Source organism: Mirounga leonina, unplaced genomic scaffold (assembly GCF_011800145.1).
Source record: "Mirounga leonina isolate KUSES-001 unplaced genomic scaffold, KU_Mleo_1.0 Mir_151, whole genome shotgun sequence".
NCBI lineage: Eukaryota > Metazoa > Chordata > Mammalia > Carnivora > Phocidae > Mirounga > Mirounga leonina.
Window position 1 is genome coordinate 68,152,396 of NW_023270377.1, and position 21,384 is coordinate 68,173,779.

Here is a 21,384-nt window from a genome sequence, read left to right on the forward strand (position 1 = left end):
CAAAAAGGTTTTGGCATTTTAAGAGCCAGAGATTGGAAGTCCCATGAATAGACTCCACAATGAACATAGGAAAGAAGACATTTGCCAGAGAATGAGTCCAACAACGTTCTGGAGAGCAAGACCTTTCCTTTCACTTGCCTCTCTCTTCGACCCTGTTCTCTTACCATCACTGTATGCCTCAGAAGGGCGTGCTAATCCACCGGAGTCTTTAGTTTCTAGGCTAAGTGAAGGAGGTGTTTCTCAATAGGGGTCTCACGGAGCTCCTTGTCATTCTAAATTCATCCTTCCCACACCCTGTTTGTGCCAAGAGTAGTAAACTGTGGGCACCATATTAGTTTGATAGTCTGGAGCCACCCACCACCCACCAGTATCCTGTGGGCACTGTACAAACTGAGCCCAGTTGGGAAGAGTATGCTGGCATGTTGACTGTTTGAAAATTAGAAAGGAGAATCAGCCCCTTGTGTGAAATTTACTTTTAGTATGTTTTGCGGCATAAATTTAGAGGATTATAAGATAAAGAAAAAAAAAGTAGAGCTTATATTAAATATTGTGTGCTAAAATATTCTAAAATGGTCCAACGGGTTACTTATTTTTACAATCCAGATCTATCCTTGAAGATTTTATTTTTATTCATTTGTATTACTCTGAATTTGGAAGCCCAGCAAATGCAAAATGGTTCATTAGTTGAACTCTACTGTAATTACTAAAGCTAATGAGAACAATATTTTGAATGCCAAAGCCAATTTATCAGCTACTTCTTGTAACAGAACAATTTATGTCTTTTTTCAGAGGAAATCTTCAGTGCCTACTCTGCTCTGTGGTGGTCTCCAAAAGGCACTTTTTTAGCATATGCCCAATTTAACGACACAGAAGTCCCGCTTATTGAATACTCCTTCTACTCTGACGAGTCACTGCAGTACCCAAAGACTGTGCGGATTCCATATCCAAAGGTCTGTGCTCCTATTCACATAGTGGTTCCGTGATTTGATGGGAAGAGAATGGTTTCATTTAATCCTCTCCTGCTAATGAAAATATTGTCAGTCTCTCTTCAACAGCTTGCTGTGATTACTCTTGCTGAAGTCAACAGCATCTGGCAATTTTAAAGTATTTTTATTATCCCAGGAAAGAGTGTGATTTAAGGTTTTGTAATTTCTCCAAAAACTTTGAGGAATGACAAGCCGAAAAAGATGGGGAAAATGCTTTTGAAAGAGGTAGGGGGAATGAAAATGTTTCAAGGGAGGAAAAGAGAGGCTGTCATTGAATCACAAGCTCTTCTTATTTGTAGAAGTTGAATATGCCCTGGATGAAGTTGAAAAGCTCAGTTATATATCAGGTTGTATTGCTAATTAGCCGATACATGACTAGTTTCAATGGTTCTGGTATAGATTGGGCACTAATGTGCATTTCACACGTCCTGCGTTTGGAATAATGGTCTCACATCTTGGTTTGCAAGGCTGTTCTCCTCCTCCGGGATGCATATTTATGAAAATTGAACATCTTTGTTAAGCAGTGTAAGCCGAGGAAGAGGGGGATTTAGAAGGGAACCAGGATTCTTCACTAGTGTCATAATATTAATGGCCACAGGATCATCTATAGGAAAATCTAATAGTAAATGTTTTTGCTGTAAGCAACTTGGGAAAAGGGATTTTTATTTTTACTAACTCACTCAATTTGCTTCATGAAGAGCTGCCATTTTAGGAAGTCAGAGGAAGTTAAAAGAAAAAAGATCCGAGACTAAATATAGAGATGTATTTTCAGTGAAATGTTATTTTTTGATGAGTGAAACTGGCAAAAAGCAAAAAAAAAAAACAAAAAAACATAAAATGCTCTCACTAAAAATATATTATTTCTAATTAATTTGTCAATTGAAGATCTATGTGTATATATAAAAAAGTTTTGTAGATTTCTGTCATCATATTGATTGTAAAGTTTGAACATGGTGAGCTTGAATTTGGAGTGCAAATGGTGTCTTTCCAATTAGCCGTTTTTGGCTCTCGGCTCAGGTAAACTCATTTTCCTGGTGGGTTGTGTCTTTGGCTGAACCCAAGGTATTCTTCCTAGTTGTCGGCCATTAGACTTCTTGTCTTCTGGAGTCAGAGTATATTTGCAAAATAATAGAATTGATTTTTAAAAAGTTTATCCTTGTTTGCACAAAACACATTAAATTATGAACGTTCATGATTTAAACGGAGTGCTTGGAGCTGTCAATATATATGTTTCGGCCTGAACATGAAAAAGTTGCACTTCATGACTCTCTTTTATGTTCATTCTATCTGTATTAGGTCTGCCTATATTAAATTTTTTAATGTGTCTCATGATTATAATTTTATCGCTCTCCTGTGGACATTTTTGTACAGTTTTAAACCTGTGCAATGATGGGATATTTTTTTTTCCATATCAATTGTTATTGTGTTTTCCTAGGCAGGAGCTGTAAATCCAACCGTAAAGTTCTTTGTTGTCAAAACCGACAATTTCGACCCAAACACCAACGCAACTCCAAAAGAAATCTCTCCTCCTGCTGCTATTTCAGCAATGGGGTAAGAGTCTTGATCAGAATGTGTGGGTTGTACAGAGTTTCACAGATCTCGGGGAGAACCTTTTAAAAATGAATGGCAGAATCAGGGGTAGCATCCCATGGTATCCCCCTGGGGCCGGAAGCCATTCATCAGCCATTCTTTGTCAAGCTGTCACCTCATGTCTTCATGCTGAGCACGGTTCCAGTGATGGGGTCCGCACAGTGAGTAGAGCAACCAGAGTCCTGGGTATGATGGAGCCTACACTCAAGGTGGGGGAGGCAGACAGCAACCCAGGTAGACAGAATATTGTTGTGAAGACCATCAAAGCAGGTGATGGTGATGGTGGGGGGATGTCAGGGAAGCCCTCTCTAACGAGATGACCCATGAGCCGTGATGTGAGACAGAGGGCCAGCTAGCCCCCTGAGTAGCTGGGGGTTCAGTATCCAGGCAGAGGGAGAGCAGGTGCAAAGACCCCACAGAGAGGATGTGGCTGGTGCCTGAGAGGACCCTGTGAGGAGGCCAAGTGACCATTGCAGTGCGAGTGGAGAGGTGAGTGATAGGAGTGAGGCCAGAACACGAGGGCTGTGCAGGTCTTCATGAGAACTGGAGAAATGTAGGGTTCCTCATGACACCAACATGCCTCAGGATGTCACTTGCTTAAATAATCGCTGGTGGTTTGAAATTCTGCCACCACATACCCTCAGCCCCCTGTGCTTTTCCTGTAGAGATAAACACGGCATTGCATGCAATTTATGGCTGTAAGTTGCTTTCTACTCATTTCTGTTCATTATCTTGGTTTTCTTGTTGCTTTTAAATAATAACTAGTATATACTGAGCACTCACTATGTGCCAGACACAGGGCATGATCACAGGCTTTCTTGTATTAATCTTTAAAGTAACTCTTTCCAACAACTATAATTATATGCCTCTTTTACATATAAGGGAATGAGGCCTAGAAGCTAAGAAAATGGGTTTCCAGGACCCCAGGGATCAAAGAAAGCATCCTGGGCAATGTGTGGATTGAGCAGGAAGGATTCCACAGGGCACAGCTGGGGGGATGGCACTGAAGGGGAAGGTAACCCATGCGTGGGGAAGTGCAGGGATGTCCATGGAAAGGGTAGGGCCTGGTGTGACCTCTTGGCCTACGACCAACATCTGTCTGCTGAGGATGAGCCACAAGCCCCTGCTCTGAAGAATCTTAGATCTGGGAGGGGCTTTAGACCTCACTCATGGTTTACAAACTGTTTTAAGGACCTGAATGAAGCCTTTTTTTCAGGTGAGATAGAACACAGGAGTGCAGGTCCAGAAACCAACCAGACGATTATTGCTCAGGTTGCAGGCACAGGCCTTGTTCCTTCTGCTTCCGCCAGGAGTCGGGATATTCGAACCTGCGGGCTTCCAGAACACACTGAGAACAATGCTGTGGGACACAGATGAGCTAACTGAGGCTTACAGAGGGAAACTCTTTTGCTCAAGGTCACACAGCAAGTTAGCATGGGAGCTGGGAAGAGGACACAGGCCTGCACCTGCTAGTTAATAGGCTCACTGAATAATGGAGTTTCAATGCATAGAGTGTTTCCTGTGGGTGGGGACTATGCTTGATGCCCGGCTCACATCTCACTTGACACACTGCCTACCGTGTCTTTGTCATGGCCATTTCATAGGTCCTCCTCTGTGGGGTCTCCCCTGCCCCCTTAGAAACTCATTCCATAAGCTGAGCTCAGGAAACGTGCACAAGTCCAAGGACTTAGTTTTTGCCCCGTACGAATGAACCTTTAAGTAATTGTTTGCGGTGCTTTATGCTGCATTCCTGGTGAGGACTGCCTCACTCACTGGGGATATTATGTGTGAGATGTATTTTACTGAGGAATCATTTCTGGAAATGCCTCAGGAATGTGTTATATAGGGAATTATAAATCCAGCTCTGGTCTCTATTAACACCAGTGATGCTGCAGTTTATGTAAAACCAGGCGCGAGGTCCTCTCTGCAGAAAATGTTCTAGCAGGCGGTGATACCCCACTTTCTGGCCTCATGCAAACATCCAACAGGGCCGGGTGAATCCCGGCAAGTTGTGCCTCTTTGGAAACTGCCCAGCACCCTCGGCTGTGTTTCCTAGACATCCGCTAGCTCCCGGAGTGTAGATCGCCTGGAGCCCTGTGAGGGTGGGCGTGTTTCTTCCGTCCTCTGTCCAGGCACCCATCACTCGCTTTCCCCTGAGGCCATGTCCTTGCACCACAGATCTTCCCGCAGGTGAAATCCTACCAGAGGCAGGGAGCCTCCCAGTTGCCCTCATTGAGTTAGAGGTCAAGTGGATTAGATTCATTAGGCTGCTCATTTGTATTGATGACTCATAATGGGAATTTGCAAGCTCAAAATCTTTGAAAGAAAACAACATATACTGTAAAATCATAACCGCCACCCACCCCCCGCACCTGCTTTATTTAGAGCCTGGCTTCATGTTGCTGGACTGAAATAAGAAAGTTCTATAGGTAGAGGCCCCTCTTACAGTAGTATCTCCAGTGCCTCTCGGGGGTGGAGGGTGGGGGTCTGAGACCCAGCAAGTGCCCAACGAACATTTGTAGAATAAATGAATAAGCTTCTGCGTGGATGAATGAGTTATGTTATATGTGTGACTTCATGTGTGTGGAATGCTTTACACAACCAGCACCAAAGATGACCCTCCAAGTGACCCTGCCTAGCAGTCCCTCCTTTCTGCCTCCTCCCAGCCATCTGCAAATCGTGTGGCCTGAGCTAGAGGATTGGGAAGGGCATGTTCCACTGAGGTGACCCCACCCGACATCTGCTGAATGGCTCCGGGGACCCATCACACCCAGTCCTGACCTGCCCCACCCTGTTTTTTCTGCTCCTGAGTGATGTAATAGATAAATGCCTCCTCTGAACAGTTGAGAATCCTTGATCTATAAAGTAGCGATATCAGGGTCTGGGGTTGTCATACAGGAGATAAGCGAACTGGACAGAGATGGCTGGAAGCTAGCAACACCTTGAGACAGGAGGTGGATCAGGAGCTCGCCTGCTGTGGGTGCTGCCCTCTGTGATGGGCTCCCCCTCACCCCACCTGTCCTTCTCTTAGCGATCTGTCAGCAGCCCCAGGACGGCTGGCATCCCCCTCAGAACAGAGGGTGGCATGGAGCCCGGGGCCAGCACTGGCAGAACGCCCGCTTCCTTGGGTGATTCACCGAGTTAATCACTCCACCGTCTGCAGTTGCACTTAGGAGCAATTTATCTCCAACATTCTTTCTGGTTAGTAATGCCTACCTGATGTTAAGTATCCTTAGCATACCAAGAAAACCACGTACACATATTAGGGGAATTAATGCAACTCAACAGACATTTATTAAACTCCTACTCTATGGTCACTTTACAAAGGGATTCTCTGTAGTATGACCTTCAAAAGCAGGTCTGTGCCAGTACATTCAAATATAATTTGCTTTATAAAATTCAGCTATTTAGTTTACACACACTCTGTAGAGACCTCACTCGTAGAGTGGGGAATTTTATCCTGAAAAAAAGCAAGAGGGTGAAGCTAGCCAACAGTATTTACCAGAGGGATGGGTGGAGGTTCTATAGAGGGAGCTCCTGGGAACAGAAAATCTGAATCGTGGTTCCAACACTCCCCAGTGTGTGACCTTGGGCGAGTTACTCAACCTTTCTCCACCTCCTTTTCCTTGTCTGCAAAACATGAACCTTAGCCTTCCTAGCGCATAGGGTGCCATAAACTGGGAGCACTTGGAATGGTTCCTAGCACAGAGTAAACTGCTCATGGCTGTGAACTCCTATTATTATATCCAGAAATTACTCCATTGCTTTAGTATTAAAGTCAACCATACTCTCCTTAGAATAACATTGTCCCAGAAGTTAGAAGAGCTTTGAAACTGAATCACTATGTCTCACAGGATAGGCGGTCTCTGGCTCAAGGGAAGTCCAGGTTGCCTGACGGTCCCTCTTCTGTCCCTTCCCACCATTACATAAGCGATCTATTCAGTAGGCGCCTCTCTGCTTTTACAGAATAAAATCAGCATCGAGGGGCACCTGGGTAGCTCAGGTCGTGATCTCAGGGTCATGAGATCCAGCCCCAGCTGGGGCTCCAGGCTGGGCAGGGAGTTTGCCTGCTTGAGCTTCTCTCTTCCTCGCCTTCTGCCCCTCCCCCACTTGCACATGCATGTGCACGTTCTCAAAATAAATAAATAAATCTTTAAGAAAAATCAGCATGTAATGTAATTTATAGTTGATATTCCTGCTCTTTGGATTTTTCTGGTCCTAAGTGGGACTTAAACCTTTCAATAAAAAGTACAGTTGGGCCATTGGTTCCCTTATACATTTTTAATGACTCACTGACATCTCAGACTTGATCTTGGCACGATCTTGGCTCAGGGCAGGGTATGCAGCGTCGTTCTGTCTCCCCTTAATTCCAAATCCTAAAGAGAAGCTGTGATTAAACAGAAGTATATTTCCATGAGGATTCAAAATGTCCCATCTGCTGGCTGGCCAACGGCCCTTCTGGAAGCATCAGAAGGTGCAGAGTACACCTTGGGCTACCCAAGAGTGACAGAGAGAGTGGAAGATAGAGGGTCATGAACCTTTGATCTGGAAATGGGCAAGGAAGGTGCCAGATGCATATGAGTTTCCTGGCAGACTTCCTTCCCAAATTCCATTACTCCGATTTCGAATGGGGAGAAGTTACTTTTCTACTGCTGATTTCTGAACCTGGAGTACGATCTATGGTTTTTAGTAGATAAAGCACTTAGTAAAGGTGACCCGCTAATCATGTTAAAGAGTTTTCTTCCGCCCTCGCCCGCCCTTTCCCCCAACTGGCACACTTTAGAAAACGGAAGCCTGTTTCTGGAGCCTATGATCCTAATCGATGCCCATGGAGCCCCGGGCAATATGTGCATGTATGTGAAGAGATTTCCGCCCCCCACCACCACTGCCCCTAGAGAGAGGCACATGATTTTCATCTGATTTACAAAGGGATTTGATCTGTGATTGAGAACCACGGGCATAGAGGAGGGATTATTAGGGCCCACTGGCAAAACCAGCCCCATGCCTGTTCTTGCATGATCTGCAAGTAAGAAAGGGTTTTACAATTTTGAATGGTTGGGAAGGAAAATCACAAGAAGAATAATATTTCATGACATGTGAAAATTATATGACCTTCAGATCTCAGGGTTTCACTGCAACTCCTCTACATGTGTTTGTCTGTGCCTGCTTTTGTCCTGCAAAGGCAGAAATAAGTCAGTGTGACAGAGCTCACGTGACCTGCAAAACTTAAAATATTTACTGTCTGACTCTTTACTGAAAAAGTCTTCAGACCCCTAGTCTAGAAAGTTAATCTGAGAAAGTTTTACTTTCTCCCTTGCATGTCATTGTTCCATCCCCTTTGCAATGATTTAGTCCCTATCCCCAGCAGGATTTATTTGCCTTTCCAATTTCCTCATTTAATGCCTATGGGCTGGGCACAGGGCAGAAGAGTTGGACTCCATGAGGTGCCCTTGGTCCCGTGCGTGCAAGGAGGGGTGCACACTCTCAGACCCTGCAGTCTGGCGGTCATTAGTGATGAGCCCCTTAAGACTGCTGATACCTGTGCGGCCTGAGGGGCTTTCCAAGAAGGCACAGTGGATATTTGAGGAAGACCTAAAGAAGTCAGAGCATGGCAGAGGTTTCAGACTGAGGGCAGGTTGAACAAAGGCGGGGGACAGCTGGGAAATCTCAGAAGGTGTCCATGGAATACCAGCCATGCAGACTGGATGGTGCATAGATTCTTAATAAGCAAGAGAAAGGGCTGAAGCGGAGAAGAGTCCCTGTTGGTGGGAAGGTGGTGCTTTGCTGCTGGGTGAAGGGGTTTTTTGTTTTGTTTTGTTTTGTTTTTTTAAAGATTTTATTTATTTATTTGACAGAGAGAATGTGAGAGAGAGCACATGAGAGGGGGGAGGGTCAGAGGGAGAAGCAGACTCCCTGCCGAGCAGGGAGCCCGATGCGGGACTCGATCCCGGGACTCCAGGATCATGACCTGAGCCGAAGGCAGTCGCTTAACCAACTGAGCCACCCAGGCATCCCTGGGTGAAGGGGTTTGATCTTCTTTCAGTACTTGCCGCTTGCAGCGGGGACAGCCGAGAGGTGCCCCTGGGGACATTAACACAGGAAGTGTCCCCAGCTATAGAGGGGGGATAGTGAAGTGGTGATCCATCCTAAGTGCTCGTAGGTATTGGCTGTTCGCTTTCGTGTCTGTGAAGGGAGTGGAGACAGGACATGACCTGTGAATTCTGAGGAAGGACAGAGATATTGAGGCCACAAAGAACACGAAAGGACCTTCCCCTTCGTCAGTGCTGCATTCCGCAGAACTTCAGCGAGTGTCTGTTTTGTGCCAGGTATTCATTCCACTGGGGCCTGGGGACACCCTGCGAACAAGAAAGCTGCGGCCGTGCCTCCGAGAGCTTGTGGTCAGGCAAAGAGAGCAAAGAGACAGAAGGAGGGGGTGGCCACAGCCTGTGAAGGGAAGAGCAAAGGAGCATTTTAGAGCATTCGGGGTGATGAGGAGGATATGGCTATGGGGCCAGGGCCAGTCAGGAAGAAGGGGGAAGAAAAGATTCTCTTGGAATTTTTCTGACAAAAGGGAACAAGGCTTTGATCAGACAGTGGAAACCAATGATTTAAGTATGGTCGTTCAGAATCACACTGGGTGCTAGGAGGAGCAAATAAAATGAACAATCCAGAACAAATATTTAAGTAAGCTAACAGAAAAGTAAATTGAGAATTCCACGCATCTCACTATAAATCAAAAGGTAGTTCCAAAAACGTTTGAGGTATATGTTGGAGGAGGATGCATTGCTAGCGACATCTCCGTTCATATAAATTTTAAGTTACGGTTCCTTGATTTTTTCACATGGTTCATGCTTTGACTTTTGAGAAAAGATTTTTACAATATAATTATTTGATTTTCAACGTTTGTAGAGATGTGAGTCAATTTTTTTTCCCCTTTGAAAACGAACTTGAGAAAAGGGTCAGTTATAATTTCACCCTAAAAGTAAGAATTTTCTGGAGAAGCATGCGTCAGATTACCAGAAAATATTCGAATCTCAGCCAGTGTCTCTGGCCTCACTGTAATGTTCTCTCAAGACAGCAGAGAAGAGATGGGAAAATATCACCCTTGACTTCCTGGCACTACTAAAGGCCAAGTTGAGGACTTGAAAAATCCTGAGCTGTGGTGTGAGTCACGTTTGCTAAGCCACTGTTATGATGTCAGCTGCTGTTTTTCCTGTCAGATATATTTTAATTTCCATTCAAAACTAAATTACACTTTAGGTTTTCAGAAAAGGTAAAATATTGTGGTATTAAGTTGTTTTGACAACCATTTAAAATTATATGCCTCTTAAGATTGATTTCATTGAGTAAAATGTCTATCTGTACCAAGGTCTGGAAATAGTTATTCTCTCTCTCTTTTTCTTTCTCTCTCTCTCTCCCCTTCCTTCCTTCCTTCCTTTCTTCCTTCCTTCCAGGGATTACTACTTGTGTGATGTGACATGGGTAAATGAAGAAAGGATTTCCTTGCAGTGGCTCCGAAGGATTCAGAACTATTCACTCATGGGTATTTGTGACTATGATAATTCCACCAACAGTTGGACAAGTCCAGTGGTAAGGTTTAATGTGGATGTTCTGCTTCTAAAGCTACATGTGATCCAAGGACTATATAAACCCAGGGAGAGTGAATGGTTAGGAATCAGGAAATAAAGTTTGAGTTTCTTTTCTTTCTGACTCTATGCCAGATCCTGAAGCAGTGGGTAAGTTTTGACTAACTTTTAGAGAATCTGGTATCTGGTGGTACTTCCATTTCATCTCTCCTCATCAGTCATACTGTTTTAGTTATGGATAGTATCACTTGGGGAGGGGGTGGTGACTGGAAACCCAGAAGATAGAATTTGATGTCAAAATTCAGAAAGCCCAAGAAGGCCAGCAGCTGCAAGGTCAACAGAGTATGTTTCAATAGACAAAATATGGGGAGCGGAGAGTGACTGGCTGAGAATATGTGAAACAAAACACGTATCAAAAGGCCACAAATCTCTTACCACCCTGTGACTATCTTTCAGCAGTCAAGAGCTTTAGAACATCAACAGATAACTACCAGGCGGTGGGGGTGGCAACATTAAGACAAAGGCAAGTGTTAATTCACCCTCGAGGTGCTGCGGGGCAGGGCATTCCCCAGAAGAAACCACAAGGTTCAGCCAAGCTGGTGAATCAGAATTAGAGCCCCTGTGGGAACCAGCAACCTCAGGAGGGGCAACGTCCAGGGAAGGTTTACCCGCATATGTGAAGGACACCACTCCGAGCCCTTTTCTGGTAATAGGCTCTGTGCCTACATACTACCTGCCCCCCCTCCACACACACACACACACACACACACTTCCCAGCCTGGGTGGGCACAGTGCCGATTCTTGCCTCCGAAAGCTTGGGCACAGCATATCTTGATTTGCCCATTCGTTTATTTATACAGCAAACACTGACTACCTACTATGTCCCTACCTACTACCTACTATGTTATGCTGTGCATAGCTCTGGATTTAAAACAAACAAAAACAAACAAATTAGACAACATGTCGGTCCCCAAAATGTGTATGTTTTAGTAGGGAATACCATTAGGATAATCAATAATAACAGTTACGGTTTCTTGAACACTCACAGTAGCCAGACACTGTGGAGACAGAGGTTCTGTGAGGTTAAGGAGCTTGCTTAGATCACATGACAGTCAGAATCCAAACTAGAAAACCTAAGCTCTTTGCTTCCTGCCAATTCCATCATCCTACTATCAGGATATTGTGCCCTAAAAGGGTATAAGCGAAGTACAGAGGGAATGTAGGACCAAAGACGACGATCCACTCAACTGAGGACAGGCAACGGGAGATGACAAGGGAGGCCTAGAGCACCCGGGGCAGAGAAGGGCACAAAGACTCTGGGAGCAGAGGCTGTGCAAAGGCATCCAGTGAATGGCTGGGAGCGCCAGGGTCTGGGGTTCCAGAGGACGAGGGGCTGGGGAGAGGCACCATGGTGAGAACCGAGGGTGGAGGTAGGCTGAGGCTCAGGTGCCGTTCTGAGGAGTTTGGACTTACTTGTAAGACACGGGGAGCTATTTCTAGGTATTAAATAAGAGAGGATCGTAATGGGATAGAACTGTCTGTTGCCAAATGAGGTCAGTGGGGGTTGAGCAGGGTGGAAGAGGAGAAGAGCAAGAGGGTCTCCAACCGGGAAGTCAGGGCAATGGGCCGAGCGAAACCTGACGAGAACAGAAGCTAAGGCAGTAAAGGTGGAGAAGGACGAGAGGAATCAGAGAACCAGGAGGCAAGGGCCGAGGAGGCGGCTGGGAGGAGAGGAGGCATCCACAGTGACTCCCAAGTCTCTGGCTTGGGTGAGTGGTGGCACGAAGCAGAAGAATGAAGGCGTCAGAACAAGCCAGTAGGGATGGAAGCAAGATAAACGACATCATCTTCTGTTCCGTACGTGTTGAGTTGAAAATGCTGGGGGAGCTTCCAGGGCCACATATGGAAGACAGAGCTCTAGGCAAGAGAGGTAACTGTTCTAATGCAGTCATATAAACAATCTGAGCATAAATACAACTGTATAAATGGCGATAGTTTTCAATTATTTTACAGTTTTGCTTCTATTACCACGAGTTGCAGATAAAGAATAGAATTAATATCTTACGTCTCTCTGAAACACTGCCTTGTATTTTTCCCTCCCTAGGCACAAGAACACACTGAAACGAGCACCACTGGCTGGGTTGGAAGAGTAAGTGCTGAAGAGTTACAGGGTTTTTGTGGTATGGATCAGATACTCAGAGCTATTTGATATTTGGCAGATATACCAAAGGGGGGCCCTATGTTATTTGCTATTAATAGAGAGATTACTTGACCTATTTCTCAAAATATTTCAATGCTCCCTGCAGAGATAGCTTTTCATGGGGAATATAGAACATGCTCAGTTGGAAAAAGGAACAGGACAAGTGAAAACTTGAGAGCAGACAAAACAAAAGACATACTCTAGGCAAACCGTAGCTCCTGAAAAGTTAAAAAGCGACTGCTGCTGAAAAGCAGCTAAGACGCAGAATATGCTCGTTGACCTCATCTTTGAAGTCCTGTGCTTTGGAGGCAGAAAACATGGCTTCCATCCACCGCCTACACAAATGGGCAAGGAGATGCGGTTGTATCCAGCAGCAACTCGGCAGCGGCTGTAGCCATCCAGCAACACTGCTGTGCACCTCCCTTTGGAGGAAATCATACTCGTGTGGCTTCACGCTTTACTAGGCCCCAGACGCAGTTTTATCCAAGAAAGCACGGTGACCCGCAGAGACTAGTCACGCTTCTCTCTCCCGCTGCACGATGCCTTGGGCAGAATCACCAACCGTGTGGCTACCGGACCATGGGCTGAAGCAAGTTAGCGGAGGGTCTCCAGCCATTGTGGCATCCCAAAGAAAGACGATGAACAAATCTCACCTAATTTTTATGATCACTTCTGTTAAGCCTCCTTTAAGAGAGAAACAAAGGGACCAAAAAAAAAAAAAAAAAGTAAAGATTTCATTCACATCTCTTGGGGCATAGAGGGGAGGCCCCTGGTCCAGAAACAGGACCCCATCCAGCTGGGCTCAGAGCTCCGATAGCATTCACACGTCCCTTTTCTTCAGGCATTGATTGGGCAGAGGGGAGAGGTTTGCCAACATGAAAAGTGGTTTCCTCCATGGCAAGAGACACGCTACACTTCCTCACGACTCTTTGAAAAAAATATGTTTTTTCCTCTCTGTATTTAACCAGACAGATGCCACTTTTCACACATTTCTACTAGGCACAACTCCATCCAGGGGAAACAGGGAAATGTATTAAAAAGATAAGGCTGTGAACACAGGTCTAGAGAGGGGAATGTGTTTCAGAGAGCTGTAATGAGAACACCAAGTGTACGGCACGCCTCAGCTTGCTCCATAAATGAATCCACTTTGAATCACTAAAGAGAAGAGGGAAGCGTTTTTCTTCCTTCCCAAAATGGGAGCTGATAAGAGAGGAAACATCGAGGGTAAAGTGAACCAACAATTTTTAAAAGACCATCTCCTACCTGCTCTCAAATGTAGGAAGGAAATCGAAGTCGTAAAGCGACATATTCCCTTCAGGCTGGGATAGATATTCTTCTGCTTAAACTACATTATGTTCTGAGAACTATCTTTTATTGAACTGTGAAAAATGGAAATTTTATACTATATTTCCATACAACTACTTTTTTGGTAAATTGTTGATCCTATTTAGCAAAATGAAAAGACTTACAATAAAAATGGTAACTATAAGAATGTTTCCATGTGAAATGTACGACAGACATTCCTTATAGTATCCAGTCCAGAAATGGTTAAACACTTTCTGGCTTTCAAAAAGAAGTGAGTATTTAAAAAGGAGGGAACAAAGCCCTCAAATTGAAAACCACTTCTTATCTGAAACAGTAAAAATAATAGTCTGTTTCAAACAAACCAACCAACCAAACAGAAAGCAATCACTCACGGATGCCAGGGGGGGAGGCCGTGTGGGGGATGGGCAAAATAGGTGAAGGGGATTAAGATGTACAAACTCCCGGTTATAATAACAATAATAATAGTCTGTTTCAAGAAAGCACATCTGTGACACTGAGGAAATTTACTTCTTAAAACTGGAAGATGAATGTTAATTTTTGCACATTTATAGCCAGAAGTCATAGAGTTATCCTCCACAGAGAAATGTCCAGAGATAACAATATCACTGATACGTGTTGAGAGTCCTGCGTAAGCCTTTTTATGTGCTTTCTCTCATTTACTCTGCACAAAAAATTCCCTGAGAAAGATCTTTTTGTCTGCATTTTCTAGAAGGAGAATTTTCTTTTGAGACACTCTGGTTTCACTTGGCAAGTAAATGAAGCATGGGTTTTGGGCAGAGGTGTTGAGAGGACTTGGAAAAATTAAAGTTGGTACTGAGATGAGACTGATGTGCTCTAATCTGTTTTTTTGTTTTCTATTATTCTGTAGTTTAGGCCTTCGGAACCTCATTTTACCTCCGACGGGAAGAGCTTCTATAAGATCATCAGCAACCAAGATGGCTACAAACACATTTGCCTATTCCAAATAGATAAGCAAGTAAGTATTCTTACATAATTTATTTCAGGTTGATCTCTTTTTTAATGAGACTGACTTGAAGAAGAAACATTTGGTAAAGTCAATCAGTATGTACTAATAATCCGGCTAATTCAAATTCCAAAGTGGTATCTGGAGGATGATGGGATAGGGAGGGGAAACCCAAGAAGACCTAAGATTATCTAAATTGCTGCTATAAAAGATTCAACCCTCCACTTCGATTAGAGAGTTTAATAAACGTCTTTTTAATAAAATCCCATTAGGGTTGCACATTTATTACAAAAGGAGCTTGGGAAGTCATCGGGATAGAAGCTCTTACCAGTGATTACCTGTGAGTATTCTAATAACTGATAGGATGTAAACATACTCGTTGTAATCACACCCTCTTTGCCCAGAAGTAGGGGAAAATCTCCTACAAATAAAGAATAGTCTATTTGGAATGTGTTCAGTACTTTTTTCTTTTTAGCATACGGAAGCCTTAATGATTTTCACATATGCTTAGCAGATTTGATACCATGCCACCAAGCAGCTCTACCTCTTGCTCTTACCTGCTTTACATTAGAAGAGCTGTAGCCATTTTTTCTTAAAACGTCTTGGAACACGGAACTACAATCAGGGGCATTTTGTTAAATTTTAACTGGCACCACATTTTTGGAAGGCTCGGAGAGGCTATTTTATCTGTCCGTATCTCGGCCTTACTCTGGAAAATGGAAAGCTTTAGCAGAGGCTGTCAACTACCATGCATGCACGAGTTGGTGGAAAAGGAGTGTTATTTTTCATTAGAATCTGAGGCACTTCTATAATTCATTATTGGGTCTCACCACGGAGGATTTTTGCCACTGCCCAAAGCAGTTTTTGAAGGGCCTCTTTAGAAGTGGCTCAGCTGCTCTCAGAAGGATGGGGCTCCTGCCATCTAGTAGTTTGCGCTATAAAATAGAAAATATGGAAAACAATATAGGTACGTGGGCTCTCAACTTCAGGCTGGTTGTCCGGTGGTACTTTTCTCACAAAAGACTTTTTTTTTGAGTTTTCACTTGTCACTTTAGTGAAGGGAACAATTCCTGCATTCAGATATTTTAGTCTACTTTAAAAAATAGGATCTCCTAATCTCCTATTTAGAGATGACAGGAAATAGGCTTCTGGGGGGAGAGGGGGCAGGGAAAAATGATACGAGAAGGGCCAGCATGAATGTTTGGTGTTGAGTTAAATAGAGTGTACTTGACTTTCTTTAAAAACATAATCAACATATATTTAATTTGTTTTCTTCCCAGATACTACATTAGTAATGAATATAAAGGAATGCCAGGAGGAAGAAATCTTTATAAGTAAGAGCTAAATCAAATTATTGACTTGAGTCTTTTTAGCTGAAGAAAAATTTCTGGGTTTGGTTTTGTTTTGTTTTGTTTTTCCGTGTTTTAACTAACTGGAATTGTAACTGAGCACTTTCATTCCCTTATAAATTAAACCCCAGGTGTCAACAGCAGAGAATGACTTTATTAAATGTTTTGTGCTATTCCCAAACAATGGGAGGTTTGAGGTTACTGTGAATTAATCCATGTATTTGTTGCACATAAAAAAAGGTTTTTGAGCATTGTTTTGGCATTCTGATACCTTTGAAACTAGAATATGGCATTATTCAATTCTGTCTTTTCATTTATTCTTTCATTAAGCACTTAATTTCCACCATTGGTTTACAGAATCCAACTGAGTAACTACACAAAGGTGACATGCCTGAGTTGTGAGTTGAATCCAGAAAGGTGTCAGTACTATTCTGTATCATTTAGTAAAGAGGCAAAGTACTATCAACTGAGGTGTTCAGGTAAGTGTGAACTGCCAAGGGGAGGCAGAACATCATGTCTGTCTATCTGAAGTGGCTCCTTCCATTCCTGCCTTCCACTCACCAGCTGACTTTGTTCCTTCTGCTCTTCAGACAATATTCTTACCACCCTCCTGGCTCGTTCTCTCTTTTTTTAAAGATTATTTATTTATTTATTTATTTATTTATTTATTTATCAGAGAGAGAGAGAGCACACAAGCAGGGGGAGTTGCAGGCAGAGGGAGAAGCTGAGGGAGAGGGAGAAGCAAAAGGAGAGGGAGAAGCAGGCTCCCCGTTGAGCAGGGATCCCGCTGTGGGACTGGATCCCAGGACCCTGGGATCATGACCTGAGCCAAAGGCAGACGCTCAACCGACTGAGCCACCCAGGTGTCCCCGTCCTGGCTCATTCTGCCCATCTATCCCTTTCTGTGTCCAGTCTGGGAAACATTCTTTCTGCCCTGCTTAGTTTTCTCCTCTTGAATCTGAGGAGCCCTTGAAATCACCAAGTCCCCTTCTCTTCAAGCACATCTAAGTGGTAAGTTAACCACCTTTCCTCCCCTTCTAACCAAGAGAGTTGCATGGCTTGCTTTTGACTGAACGCACAACAAATATACACATACACTGGAGACTACGTATAGCAGAGGCACTTGATTTTATACATATATATATTATATCTATGTGCATAAATACATATAGATTTTTTATTGTAGTTTTTTTATTGTAGATTTTTTAATTATTATTTTATGCATTTGCCCCTTTAGATGAGAAAATGTATGTGGGTAGTGTCTGTCACCCAACCTGCTCACTGCTCCATCTTCTATTGCTATTTTATTATTGTTTTCTTTATTATAAATGAAGAAACTTGGAAAGGACAGGCAACGTGACTTGCACAGGTCACACAGCTAATAAGAGGCACAACAGGATTCAAGCACAGGGCTCCATCTCCTGAGCCCTCCAATAAGCCCTATGCTAGATTACTTCTCAAAATGAAAGAATCTGGATATTCTGAAAAAGAACTGTCCCTCGCCGGAAAGAGATCTCCAAACCAGCTATCTGAATCTTTATTTACTAGCACATTTTCTTTATTATTACATCTTTCTCTCTCTCTTTCTTTCTTTCTTTCTTTCTTTTTTTTTTTTCTGTGACTGTTTTTAGTCACCATTTCTTGGGCACACATTTCATACTAGGAACTGTGCTAAAAGTTTTATATTTGTAGTCTTATTTGATTCTTAAGAAAACTCTATAAAGTGATACTGTTCTCCTTTTATATGTAAAGAGATGGAACATAGATATGTTGTCACACAGCAGGGAAGCCAGAATTCAAACCCAGGTCTTTATAATGCCTTCACTGTGGTTCTGATTGAGAGTAAAACATTAATATTATCTAAATGCATCAAAATTAAATAGCTCACCAAATAGCTTTTCTATACATTACCTTCTAGTCTGCAACTACCAGTTGGGATAAATAGTGAAGATATGTTCATGCGAGAAAAACACTTTTGCATGCCAGAAAGGAATCGCTTATCCAAGTCAGGCACTGTGCAGATGTGCCCCCTGGCTCAGGACTCAGTGGGGCGGGGGCAGCGGGAGGGAAGTCCGCCCCCACCCCCAGGCTGGCTCCAGAGCTCCGCCCTAAGGGGGCGGGGCCTGAGAGCCGGAGTGGTCATCGCTGGATTGTGGATTTAGGGCTGGGAAGGAAAGACAGCCGTGTCAGTGGTTCGTGGGTTTAGTTCACAGTTGAGGAAATTGGAGGCAGCATGCCCAAGGCACTCAACGGGGCCAGAGGTTCATTTTCTGCTTCGTTGTACTGAGCCCTGTGCCTTTCCGGTAATACTTCTTAATCTCAAATTGCACCTATTTCAAGGAAAAGGAAAAACAGCTAACACTTAGTAAGCACCTTATCTACCATGATTTTTATTCTATCAGAGCTAAATGGTATTAAAATCGTATCAAAGTTAAATGGTATCAAATGGCCATTTTTGAAAAATATGCTCTCTTCTTTTCTTAAAAAGCCTCACCTAAAACATTTTTCCTGTTAACAGGCCCTGGTCTACCCCTCTATACTCTGCATAGTAGCAGCGACGATAAAGGTATTTTCTAGCATTTCACCTTTCCTTTGCTTTTTAGAAAAGTGTGTGAATAGAATCAACATGTACTTAGCATATTGGGATTTTTTTTTTTTTTTTTTTTTTGGCTTTAGAGTGTTTAAAAAAATGATTTGAACTCAAGGTTTATAATCCAAAGTATGTATAGTCCCATCAGTGAATTGCTACTTGTTTGTTAGCACTTTGCACAATCCGAATTCTTCACATTGTAACGAATCGCTGCCGTCTGCACTTATTTGCTTAGAACTGAGAGTCCTGGAAGACAATTCAGCTTTGGATAAAATGCTGCAGGATGTCCAGATGCCCTCAAAAAAACTGGATTTCATTATTTTGAATGAAACAAGTAAGTTAAATCTCCTTAGAAACAACTGCTCCTGGAAACACCAATAAAAAATATAACTAAACATGGTAACTTGATCTGAAAATACACATTTTATTATATGTAATCTAATTTGAGGTTATTTTTTCTATGAAATATTCTGTCATGAGAACTGCTAGTTTTACATTTTTTTTTGTTTTAAAATACAATACCACTCTATGTAAAAGTTATTCTGTTAAAATGAAGGCATTTGGAAAAAAACACACGTTTGCTGCTTCTGTTTCGTTCTGTTAGTAACTCTGTTCTACTATAAAGTATTATTTGAGTGTTTAACTTAATGATATCCTGATATATTCTACCTTTAACCCAAAGAGATAAAAAATATCTGAGGTGATTGTATAAAAAAATTAGGGTTGGCTGTAAAATGTTAAAACTTCAATCTCGGGAGAGAAATCTTGAATTTTTCCTAACCTTCTCCTTGCCATAGTTAGCCTGGTCCCTGGGCTGGGAGCCTGAGCAGGGATGATGTGCAGGAACCACTGAGAACTGGGGTGGAGAGAGTGTTCTTTGAGTAGGAAATTTTGTAGTTTGTTCATTTGTATTTGTTTGCTGTTTTTCCCATTAAGAGCTAATTACTCATGGGGGATGGGGGAAATCCATCAGGACTGATTTAAGTTTTTTTAAATATGGGATAATAATAGAAAAGATTCAGTAAGATCCAGTAGAAAAGATCCATCCAATTTTAAATGGCAGGAGAAGCGCTGGGGAGTAGAGGGTGCTTGTGAAGAAGAGCTTAGAGCAGGGCTACTGAAACTGAATGTGCGTATGAATCACCTGGCACCTTGTGAACGGTAGTTTTGTGATCCAGCAAGGCAGGGTGAGCCCAGGGTTCAGAGTTTGTACTTGGTTCTTAGGTGCTGCTGGTGCTGCTGGCATAATGGGCAAGGACTTAGAGTTCCGGAGAGCTACCTGGGCTGCTGGTGCGGAAGGCACTACATCCTGAGATTTGACAAACAGTGGGGGACCCCGAAAGTTTTTGGCTCAGGGAAACCACAGGACTGGATGGGCAACCTGGTAGGGAGGAGACTGAGCCTAGATCTGCCAGAGCTGGAGAGTCCAGCTGGGAGGTGGCTGTACATTCAAACTCCAGGGAAGTGGGGTAGTGGGGGCGTCGAGGAGGAGGGTCAGTAAGAGGTGGGACTGAGGATTACAAAGCACCCCCCCCACCCAAAGAAAAAATGGCATCTTCAGAAAGATGGAACTAAAACACTTCTAATCCACTAGTACAAATTCAAACAAAGGAGAGATCAAATGGTGGGTTTGGCATATTTATTAAAAACATCATGATCAACACATAGTTTGACATTCTATTGAAAAATAATAAAGACAAATTTTTATTCTTATAAGCACATTTAGTCAGAAGGCATGTATTTAAAATACAAACACAAATTGAAGGGAAATCTATCTATCTAGAGACTTACTCTTAGACCTTTCTTTTTTCCTCAACTAAAATAATTTTAACAACCAAAAAAAAAAGGAAGAAAAGAAAGATAAACATAAAGAAACAGCAGCTCTAGAGATATGGATTTTTTTCCCTATAGGTTAAATCTACTGAAGCTGGAAATAATCTGATTAAAATACAGAAAATCTCTCAATCTCTCTCTCTCTTTAAGATTTATTAATCTAACTCATCTTCTTGATTTTGGGAGCAAAGGAAACCAATTCATTATTTAGGGACAAATTTTATTAAACTGATGCTAAGTCAAGCACAGAGAATTAAACAGATCTGCGGATCATATAGAACATACACAACAGTCTGCTGCATGTAAACCTGATTTCAATCTGTGAATCACAGAGCTGAAAATGGGAACTCAGCTTCGCGGTCTGGGATGGCAATAAGAATTACAAAAATGTTATTAAATCAGAATTTTAAAATAGAGTTAGGGCCAACTAAAAATCCTAAACATCTTCAAGGAAATTCAAGAAGAGGAAAACATTTTGGAGGAAAACTTAGAACATAAGCCATAAACAAACTAGATAAGTAGATCAGATGCCAAAGAACAGAATCATAAAAACAAAACATTAGCAATTCTAAGATGCACTTTTATTTTACAAGGCACCAATATATTTAATAGATATATTAAAAACAACTTTATTGCTTTAATCTTAACTAGTATTCTAACCTGAAAGAGAATGTTTTTTTATCTTAAAAGCATACTGAATCCAAGCAGTTCATTTTCTTTTTCTATTATAATTTAACAAATTGTTGAATGCTAACTATGATTTATCACTGCAAAGAAACCTAGATCGTGTGCTAATAATTACTCTTAATTTACTGATCAGTCTTTCTGTTTGTTTAGAATTCTGGTATCAGATGATCTTGCCTCCTCATTTTGATACATCCAAGAAATATCCTCTACTAATAGATGTGTAAGTATTCAAGAGGAGGGAACAAATTAAAAGTTAACCATTGGACATTTTTT

At 42.5% G+C, this 21,384-nt stretch overlaps 1 protein-coding gene across 2 annotated transcripts in view; it reads left to right on the forward strand.

The window, feature by feature from the left end:
- Positions 1-21,384, forward strand: part of DPP4 (dipeptidyl peptidase 4) — an 80,110-nt gene that overhangs the window by 36,657 nt on the left and 22,069 nt on the right. For both annotated transcript variants that reach the window (XR_004679691.1, XM_035007902.1), the window contains exons 9-19: positions 790-950; positions 2,422-2,537; positions 10,031-10,166; positions 12,267-12,311; positions 14,557-14,664; positions 14,925-14,992; positions 15,933-15,986; positions 16,359-16,480; positions 18,520-18,567; positions 18,827-18,925; positions 21,262-21,331. Coding sequence is in view for 1 of the 2 variants with exons in the window: in XM_035007902.1 (XP_034863793.1) it covers positions 790-950; positions 2,422-2,537; positions 10,031-10,166; positions 12,267-12,311; positions 14,557-14,664; positions 14,925-14,992; positions 15,933-15,986; positions 16,359-16,480; positions 18,520-18,567; positions 18,827-18,925; positions 21,262-21,331 (1,027 nt within the window). In the remaining variant the exon portion in view is untranslated. The remainder of the gene's footprint in view (positions 1-789; positions 951-2,421; positions 2,538-10,030; positions 10,167-12,266; positions 12,312-14,556; positions 14,665-14,924; positions 14,993-15,932; positions 15,987-16,358; positions 16,481-18,519; positions 18,568-18,826; positions 18,926-21,261; positions 21,332-21,384) is intronic.